At 43.9% G+C, this 10,455-nt stretch overlaps 1 protein-coding gene across 1 annotated transcript; it reads left to right on the plus strand.

Annotated features, from left to right (window-relative positions):
• Window positions 1-829: 829 nt before the first annotated feature.
• On the plus strand, window positions 830-6,022 carry LOC113926410 (glutathione S-transferase alpha M14-like). The gene is given in 5 exon segments (XM_035728382.1): window positions 830-892; window positions 895-971; window positions 3,318-3,459; window positions 4,915-5,046; window positions 5,897-6,022. Coding segments are annotated over 5 exon segments (450 nt in total). The 5' UTR covers window positions 830-844; the 3' UTR covers window positions 5,948-6,022.
• The last annotated feature ends 4,433 nt before the right edge of the window (window positions 6,023-10,455 follow it).

The following is a 10,455-nucleotide window of genomic DNA, read 5'->3' on the forward strand; positions in this document are numbered from 1 at the left end:
AGGGGTTTTTAGAGGAGTTTAGGGCAGTTAATCAGTAAAGGGAGTGTAGTGGCCTGCAACATTCCTTGGTTACATGCAGCCTCCGTGATACAAATGTTATCTCAGTGCTCAGCGTTGTGCGAGGGGGTGAGGTTCCTGTTTCGGGAAGTGCAACAGTAACTGCTCTTTCTGCAAAGGAGAGCAGTCTACAGATACACAAAGTAAGGTTACTAAAATCATTTGTGTGACCTAAAAAAAGAACATTTGGTTAAAAAAAAATGCTAGGCTAATCAGAAAGCAGAGGCCGCTTCAAACAGACTTACTGGCCTCTGCATCCCGGGAAAGTTCTGGTCTTTCCCTCCTCAAGGCCAGTGGTCTGTCTGCTAAGAATCCAGGGACTTACATCAGCAAGTTAGGAGCATGTTAGCTTGACATAGGTTAACCCTTCAGACTGGCCAGAGTGCTGTTACAGACTTCCTTTGGAACTTCCCATTTGGTATGGCACCTGGTTGGCAGCCTTTTTGTAGTCTCTTCCAACATCTTCCTAAGATCTCCATGATTTTAGAAATAAATTGACACAAATTATAAGGGACTTCTCATGTACCTGGTGGGTATTTGAGCAGGTACCCATGGATACATACATGGATGGATACATGGCATGGTGGCTAGAAAGTAAAAGAGTGATTGCTAGGAAAAACAAGGACTCTGGGAACCTAAATACAAAGTGCCATTCTGCTAGAGTGTTACCAGGTAATTCTAATTTCATTTTTTATCTCAACAAACATGTTTTCCATCTGAGAAAAGTGTAACCCAGAAAACATTTCACTCTGCTGCTGCTTTTCTTTTTTCAAGAGATAGAAGTCTGATGTTCCAGCAAGTACCAATGGTGGACATCGAAGGAATGATGCTGGTGCAGACCAGACCAGAACCATTCTCAACTACATGGCCCTCAAATATGACCTCTACGGGAGAGACCTAAAGGAGAGAGCCCTGTGTGGTACTTTTTCTGTGCTTTCATCAACAATTAGCAGGAAGAATCTAGTTCTTTCCCTGAGTAAGCAGGACTATGCTCACAGGTCTCATGGCCAACAGCTGTGTAGGTCTTGGTGTTATAACAGAGGTTCTAGCATAGCAGACACCTATGAGGGAGAGAAATAGTAAACTTGGAGTGGATTCAAGTGAGCATGATTATATAAGGGGGTGCAGTCTATGGATATAGTACACTGACAGAGTTTCCCAAAACTGATGAACTATGAAGCCAGGAGGATAGTGGAAACATGACTCCAGGTACTCGGGCCTTTAGGAGCTGGAAACACCCAACAGCTAGAACCAAGAACAAAGTATATGAGTGTCTAGAGAAGGCTTGGGAAAGCCAAAGGAAGATCCTTTGGATTCTCAATTTCCAGAAATTACAAGAATAATGACCAGGAACCTAGCGTATCAGCCAGTTACATGAACTGGCCATTTGACAAAGGTTAGCAGAGGCTGGTCCTTAAGATGCTAGGGTTACCTTGAACATTTTGATACAGGACTAAAGCAGCCAGATTTAGTCAATATGGCAATATCTGGGGGATCTCCTGTCTGTTGTGATGGGACCACATGATTGAAATTTAATCTTATAGGGAACTATAGAATTTACACAAAAATTACACATAGTTATTGTATGTCAGTAAATCCACTGCTATGTATACACCCAGGAGAATGAAAAAATCCACATAAGAACTTGTTCACAGGGCGCCTGGGTGGCTCAGTCGTTAGGCGTCTGCCTTTGGCTCAGGTCATGATCTCAGGGTCCTGGGATCGAGCCCCGCATCGGGCTCTCTGCTCCGCGGGAAGCCTGCTTCTCCCTCTCCCGCTCCCCCTGCTTGTGTTCCCGCTTTCGCTGTCTCTCTCTCTGTCAAATAAATAAATAAAATCTTAAAAAAAAAAAAAAAAGAACTTGTTCACAAAAATTTATAGCAGCATTGTTCTTAATAGTCACAAAGGCAAGGGACACCTGGGTGGCTCAGTCGGTTAAGCGTCTGCCTTTGGCTCAGGTCGTGATCCCAGGGTCCTGGGATCAAGTTCCACATTGGGCTCCCTGGGCTCCCTGCTCAGGGGAGTCTGCTTCTCCCTCTCCTTGCCATTCCCCCTGCTTGTGCTCTCTCTCTCTCTCTGAAAAGTAAATAAAATCTTTAAAAAATTAATTAAGAAAATAGTCACAAAAGTGAAGCAAATAAAATGACCATCAATGATGGATGGATGAGCAAAAGGTGGTCTATCCATACAATGGGATATGAAGAGAGATAAAGTACTGATGCATGCTACCACATGGATGAGCTTTGAAAATGTTTTAAATCAAAGAAACCAGTTACAAAAGGTCACATATTGTATGATTCCAATTATATGAAATGTCCAGACATTCAAATCCATAGAAACAGAAGGTAGCTGAGTGGATGCCTGGGGCTGGAGGGGCGAGGAGATGGGGAATGGCTGTCAAAGGCACAGAATTGTTTTCAGGGTGATAAAAATGATCTGGAATTAGAAGTGGTGATGGTTTCCTAATATCCTAAAAACTACTGAAAAAATATTTTGAAGGGTGACAGTTATGGTATGTGAATATATTTCAATAAGGTGGTATTAAAATTTCTATAATTTCTGTTATACTTATGTATAATAGAAAAGCCAGTTTGAAACAAAAGAAAAAGAGATCCCCTATAATATGCACTGGTTGAAACTATATTAAGAATTTCACCATTTCAGGGGATGTTTTAGGTGAAGACTTGAGAAATGCAAACAAGGTCAGAGTTGGGCAACTGTATGTGGACAGGGTTGTGGGAAATAATTGGAAAGCCTGCTGATATTGGGCACATCAGTGGGCCTGGGTGTGTAACAGGACGAGACAGGAAGGGACATGACTGAGATGGCTGTGCCAGGGACTCTCTCTAGAGATCACTTCGGTGGCAGGGCTTGGCCACATGAGTCACATTACCTTGTGCAGAGAACAAAGCACAACAGATATGGCAAGGCCCCAAGTATGGTCCTTGTGGGTACATGCAGGATTGTGTCAATTTCTCTGTGACTCTGGGCAGGTCACCAATGCTCTCTGTCCCTCTCGCTGGTCATGTGTATAATGAAAATTTTACACATAATAGCTAGACATATATCTACGTTGATGGCTTGTTCTAGAATGAAATGTTCAAATCAAGTAAAAATCTGAGCTGAATGGGTGGCATATAAAAAAGCATCCGGTGGGAGCTGAGCCACTCTGCCACCTTCTGATGCCCATTCTTGTATGTTCTTTCAACTATAAAATCAAGGCAGAAGACATTTGACAACTTGGTCATTTTGTCTTTCAGGATAGATATGTATACAGAAGGTATGGCAGATTTGAATGAAATGATCATTGTTTTGCCTCTATGCCCACCTGATCAAAAAGATGCCAAGATTGCCCTGATCAAAGAGAGAATGACAGATCGTTATCTCCCCGTGTTTGAGAAAGTAAGCGGACTGGTGAGCGTTTTGGGGCACTGGACTTAGAGGCAAGGAAAGATAGTGCCTGACTGGCATTCCTTGGGCATTGACCTCCACTTCCAGTAGCACCCTGACTCAAGGCATTTTATAAAAACGGATGGTGAGGAAGAATTGTACCAGTTATACACAAATTTCAGTTTTCCAGCAAGGCTTCAACTAACCAGGACCCAAGCTAGAATTCTCTATTCAGCAGACCTCCCTGGTCATAGTCAGAGCTTGGGCGGTTGAAGACTCTGAGAGCCACACTGGAGGTTGGAATAGATCTTACAGAGCACCGTGCAGGGGCTTTGATCCAAGAGGAATGCAATGACAGCAGTGGGTCAGGAGAGACACTGGCAACATGGGTAGGGTGACGTGAGGCCAGTTGCCCTTCAGGAAAATATGGTAGTGTTTTGGGGATGGATGGATGAGATGTATCTGGACAGAGATGGGGGCAGTGGGACGGAGAGGAACAGACAGATGGAGGGATGTTAAGGAAAAATCAATTGACATACTTGAAGACATGGTTCTCAGACTTGAGAGGAAAGTCATGCAAACTAAGGAAATAAGGTTCCGTCACTATACATAGTATGTATGTTAGTTAATGTTTCTCCTGGGAGGTAAGAGGAGAACATTTCAGGATCAAAAATACCTGAAATTGTGCTAAATAAAAACTATGGGCCAAAAACTGATTGTAGGAGGTAACAGGGGGCCATACATAGAAATGAAAGGGTTAACACGGACACACCCATCTTTATAAGGCATTAGATCATTCTGTCAATCACTGAACAAATGTTAAGTCACTGCTTGCGTGTTGGCCCTTTTCAAGGAGGAAAGAATTCATAGTAGTCAGGAAATTCTCTCCTGACCCTGTGGTGCTGAGAGTTTGGGGCACATTCAGATGATGAGGTCCTGAACAGTCTTTCCGTTTGAGCACAGCCATACTTTGAAATCACAGAGCCCTATGATAAGATAAATGAAAACTGTATGTTACCATATAGCATTGGAAGTTTCATTATATTCTTTGCCTAATAATTGTCCGTGTTTCCTTATGTGTACATAGGCTGAAAGGGTATTTGCCAAAATTGCCTGAAGTTGGTGGTGCCATGGGGTTTTCTCTTCGTGTTCTCATTTGCATATTATTGGAATGCTTTAATAAATTTCATGAATTTCCCCAACACTTTATTAGGAAAAGTTGCATACGTCAGAAGAGATATACAGTGAACACGTGTTTTAGGGAGACATTAGCCAGGACTTCAGCTGAGGGAAAGAACAGCAGAGACCCGGTGTCTCAGTGAGTCAGGGGCAATGCAGAGGGTCTGAAGCCCACACCCCCTCAGTGAGGCAGCAGAGGTGGGGAGGTCGGGCTGGAGAGCAGAGAGGAGCAGAGGGGCCCAGCCTGACTGTGCCTGAGCTCATGATGTGATTCCTCAAATCCCCCAGGTGTTAAAGAGCCATGGACAAGACTACCTTGTTGGCAACACGCTGAGCAAGGCTGACATTCACCTGGTGGAACTTCTCTACTATGTGGAAGAGCTTGACCCCAGCCTTTTGGCCAACTTCCCTCTGCTGAAGGTGATCTCTCTCACAGCTTTCAGGAGGGAAGGCTCACATCTCCCACCTCAGGATTTGACATTTGGACCCTGGTTCCATCATTGTTCCTTCTCAGCCCCACAACTCCCTCCAGAGTTAGCCCCTAGGGGCTGGTTGAGGCACAGAATCTTGTCATGCCAGGGACATTTGAGGTGGATGCGTCCCCAGGAAGACTAGATTGTCTTCACCAGGAGAAGGACCCAGGGCTCAGCGTCAGCCTCCCCATCCCCATCCCCATTCCATGACGGTCTCTGTGCTTGTTTTCTCTGGGGTTTCCCTTATCCAGGTGTGTCCTTCGTGTGTCTGCCTGAGCAGCTCTCCTTCCTCCCGCTTCCTTCCCTCCACTCCGGCTCCTAATATTTCTCTGGGCAGAGTCTCCCTGTCTCCCTGTCCCTCTCTCAGTGGGCTGGCTGGTTTTGACCAGTCTCATGGTTTACCTTTCTATATTTTCTGTCTTCCGTTCCAGGGCAGGTTTCTTATATTTTCATCTGTCTGGAGACTTTATGTGTGTTGATATCTGACAGACACATTCCTCCTTCCCTGGTTCGCACAAGAGGGATGAATCTACAGGATTTATGCATAGGGAGGGAGATAGGGAAGACCCGAAACCAAAATGAGTCTGAAAAAAAGATGTTTGGGGGGCAAATGGCATTGAGCTGTCTTTTCTTCCTCCAACCCTCATGTCTCCCTGGGTGTCTTTTCCCAGCCACACACTGTGCTGATGGAGGGGACTCAGTTGGTCCTTGCAGGACGGTCTCTGATTCCCTGGCTTGTGCTAATGATGGGGTTGGTCCTTGGCTCCATTCTGAGGCTGTGCCCTTGTGCACCGTAGGCCCTGAAAACCAGAATCAGCAATCTCCCCACCGTGAAGAAGTTTCTGTAGCCTGGCAGCCCGAGGAAGCCTCCCATCGATGAGAAAAGTTTAGAACAAGCCAAAAATTTTCAGGATTAAATGAAGCAGGAATGGATGCCCAGCACACGCAGTACCAGTCTGCTGAGGTTTCTCAGCAATGAAGTGCGCTACCTAAATGTAAATCCTGGCTATCGTGAGACTAGGAAAAGTTGCAAAGGTTTAGTGGTAATTAAATAATAATACTCCTATGAGCCAATTTAACTTTTTAAACTATTACTTATTCCTTTTCATTAGGATCAAATATAAAATCAGAATTCAGTCCTTCTATTCTGTCTCTTGGAATTAAAAATTAACATAGGAAAACATAGATTATGTGGTCTCTTTGATCTTTCTATGAATTGTCATATAACATTTGTTACCTAGCCTCTCAAAGAGTTGAGTGTAGAAATTCATATCTGACCTTCTCATGTACCCACAGGAAAATAGCTACTGCCCTGGGTAATGGCATAAAGATATGTTCTTGTTTCTTCTTTGGGAGCCATTTTTCTTTCTGTAATAAAAATGTTTTGGGGCACCTGGGTGGCTCGATCAGTTGAGCATCCAATTCTTAGTTTCTGCTCAGGTCATGGTCTCAGGGTCTTGGGATCGAGCTCTGTGTCCTCACTCAGTACTGAGTCTACTTGTCTCTCTCTGACCCCCTCTGCCCCTCCATCCCCCAATCAATTGTTCAATCAACCAACCAATAAAATCTTTTGAAAATTTTTTCTTCTTAGGCATTTCTAACAGCTAGTACATCTCTTATGGACTCTTTAGTGTTCTAGGAGGTGGGGAAAATAATGAATAGAACAGATCCGAGGTATGCTCTCGGGTGACCCTGTTGTCTGTCACCATCTAGGGCCACCCTGGCACGTTGTTGCTCTGCTGCTTAATGCACCTTGAGGCATGAGTCTCACTCTAAGTTCGCCCAGTGTCCCTCAGACCTAGACTTCGAAGATACAGATTATATGTATGAATTATACATGAATGAATACATATAAAATTATTTCCCCTCTGGACTGTCCCCGGGCCAGAGTGTAGGGATGAGGAGTGATTCATAGTTTATCCACGTAGGGGGCCAATAATGAACACTCGCCCGGGACGACTGGTTTTGCCACGTTGAGTTTTTCCTCCCCTCAGAATGAACTTCCACAAGGTTGGGGGAGGGGGACAGGGAGCAGACAGACACACGGGGCTTCCCGCCTGCATCTTCCCTTCCTGTTAGTCTGTTTTCTACTTACCACCAGAGTGGTTTTCCTCAAATGCAAGTCTGAATATCACCATCTTTCTTTAACTCCCTCAGTGCCCCTGGGGCCTGTAGGGATGCCCTCCACCCCAGATCTCCAGCCCCATCACACACCTGGGTATGGCAGCCCCTGGCCTTCCTGCCTGGCAAGCTCCTTCCCACCTGGCCACACTTTGATTCTCACCTCAGGGCTTCCCAGGGAGAGTTGGGCTCTCCTTTGTGCCTCCCACAGAGCCCTGAAAGCTTCTAATAAATCTGAGGGCCTTGGTACCTCCTCTGCCATCCTGTGAAGTCCCAGGGTGCAGGCAAGGCCCTTCTGGGACCCTGGAATTGTCATATAACATTTGTTACCTAGCCTCTCAAAGAGTTGAGTGTAGAAATTCATATCTGACCTTCTCATGTACCCACAGGAAAATAGCTACCCCTCTGGGTAATGGCATAAAGATATGTTCTTGTTTCATCTTTGGGAGCCATGTTTCTTTCTATAACAAAAATGTTTTGGGAATGGTGTGTCTGGAAATGGTGATAACATTGCCCAGGGCTCCGAGTACACCTTGATGGCCCAAGGGTGTGAGTCTGGGCTTTGGGAATTTCTCACAATTCCCCTGCCTAACGTCTGTGTTCATTCATCCAGGTCTCAAAATATATTTATTCATCTCACTCAAATGTGATCTGTGGACCTTGCTTGGATTCTGATGCCAATAAACCAACTGTACAGAAAACTTCATGAGACATTGGGGGAAATTCGAATGCTGAAAATTTAATAAAATTCAGGCATTAAAAAGTGAGCATGATAGGAGAATAGTATGGTTCTGTTTAGCCAAAGTGTTTACCTTTTAGAGATTACCATGCTAAGTTTTTGATAGATGGAGTGATATGCTGTCTAGGATTTGCTTCACAATAACCCCATGGTATTGGGGGCAGTAGGTGGGAGTACATACTAGTTTCTCATGGTTACTCTACCAGTTACTACAAATGGGTGGCTTAGAACAACACAACCCACACTTTCAGAGGCCAGAAGTCCAAAGTCAAGAGGTCAGCTGAGTTGTACTTCCTCCAGAGGCTCGAGGGGAGAATCCCTCCCTGCCTCTTGCAGCTTCTGATGGCTTTCTACAATCCTTGCTTCTCTGGGCTCAATGCCACATCCCCTCCCTCTCTGCCTCTACCTTCAAACAACCTCACATCTGTGTGTCTGTGTTTTCTCTTCTGTTATAAGGACATGCGTTATTGGATTTGAGGCCCACCCGGGTCATCCAGGATGATTTCATCTCAAGTTCCTTAATTTCATGACCTCTGCAAAGACCTCTTTTCCAAATAAGATCACATTTCCAGGTTCCAGGGATTTGGACATTTAGGAAGCCTGCGTACCACCCGCTACAGGGTGTTGATGAAAAAAGATTGTTGGTAATTGCTGAAGTAGGGGGATGAGTGCATCAGGATTTGTCATACTATTCTCTCTACTTTGGCATTTGCTAAACATTTTCCACTTAATTCTTTTCTTTTTTAAAAAAAATTTTTTTATTTATTTTAGGGAGAGACAGAGAGAGAAAACGAGTGCATGAGGGGAGTGGGGAGAGGCAGAGGGAGAAGCAGACTCCCTGTTGAGCAAGGAGCCGGACGCGGGACTCGATCCAAGAACCCTGGGATCATGACCTGAGCTGAAGGCAGATGCTTAACCGACTGAGCCACCCAGGTGCCCCTCCATTTATTTTCAAACACTATATTATTTATTGAGCTCTCTGTGCCAGATGCTATGCCAGGCAATGGGAGCTTGACTGAAAACAAGATGAAGATCCTTTTCCCAAGAGTTCACAGCATGGGGGAAATTGATATTAAACATACAATGTCAAAATACTGTGAGAAAGGACATAATAGGGGACATACAGCAGCTCAAGGTAGAGTATTCCAAACAGAACAAATAGTAAGTGCAAAGGCCCAGAGGCTAGGAAGGCTGACTGGAGTGACGCAGAGAGGAAAAAGCATAAGAACTGGGTTTCCAGATTTAGCAGAGAAAATACAGGACACCAGTTAAATATGAATTTCAGGTAAACGATAAATAATTTTTTAGTGTAAGTATGTTTCAAACAACATTTAGGACATACTAATACTAAACAATCATTTATTTTTTAAAAGCTTGTATCTTTTTTTACTAAAAATTTGTTTTTAATTCTAGTATCAGTAACATATTAACATGTTGCATTAGTTTCAGGTATACAATATAGTGATTTAACAATTCTATATGTTACTCAGCGCTCATTACAAGTATACTCTCAATCCCCATCGCCTATTTCACCCACCCCCCACCCACCTCCCTTCTAGTGACCATCTGTTTGTTCTCTGTGTTTAAGAGTCTGATTTTGTTTCTCTCTTTCTCTCTCTTTTTTCTTTTTTGTTCTGTGTCTTTTTTTTTTAATAAAGATTTTTATTTATTTAACAGAGAGAGACACAGCGAGAGAGGGAACACAAGCAGGGGGTAGTGGGAGAGGGAGAAGCAGGCTTCCTGTGGAGCAGGGAGCCCGATGTGGGTCTCGAACCCAAGACCCTGGGATCATGACCTGAGCCGAAGGCAGACACTTAATGACTGAGCCACCCAGGCGCCCCTTGTTCTGTGTCTTATAGTCCACATATGAGTGACATCATATGGTATTTGTCTTTCTCTGACTGGCTTATTTCACTTAGCATTAGACCCTCTAGGTCACTCCGTGTTGTTGCAAATGGCAAGATTTCATTCTTTTTTATAACTGAGAAATATTCCATTGTGTATATGTGGTATGTATTTATCCACTCATTATCTGTGTTTAACCCATTCTTTATCCATTCATCTATTGATGGACACTTAGGTGGCTTCTATACCTTGGCTATTGTAAATAATACTGTAATAAACATAGGGGTGTATATATTTTTTGCATTAGTGTTTTCATGTTCTTTGGGTAAATATCCAGTAGTGGAATTACTGGATCATATGGTAATTGTAATTTTAATTTTTGAGGAATCTCCAAACTGTTTTCCACAGGGGTGGCACCATACTGTTCCTACCAGCAGTGCACGAGGTTTCCTTTTTCTCCACATCTTCACCAACACTTGTTGTTTCTTGTGTTTTTGATTTTAGTGATTCTGACAGGAGTGAGGTGATATCTCATTGTGGTTTTGATTTGCAATTCCCTCACGCTGAGTGATGTTGAGCATCTGTTCATGTGCCTGTTGGCCATCTGTATGTCTTCTTTGGAGAAATATCTGTTAGTGTCTTCTGTCCATT

Source organism: Zalophus californianus, chromosome 7 (assembly GCF_009762305.2).
Source record: "Zalophus californianus isolate mZalCal1 chromosome 7, mZalCal1.pri.v2, whole genome shotgun sequence".
In the NCBI taxonomy this organism is placed as follows: domain Eukaryota; kingdom Metazoa; phylum Chordata; class Mammalia; order Carnivora; family Otariidae; genus Zalophus; species Zalophus californianus.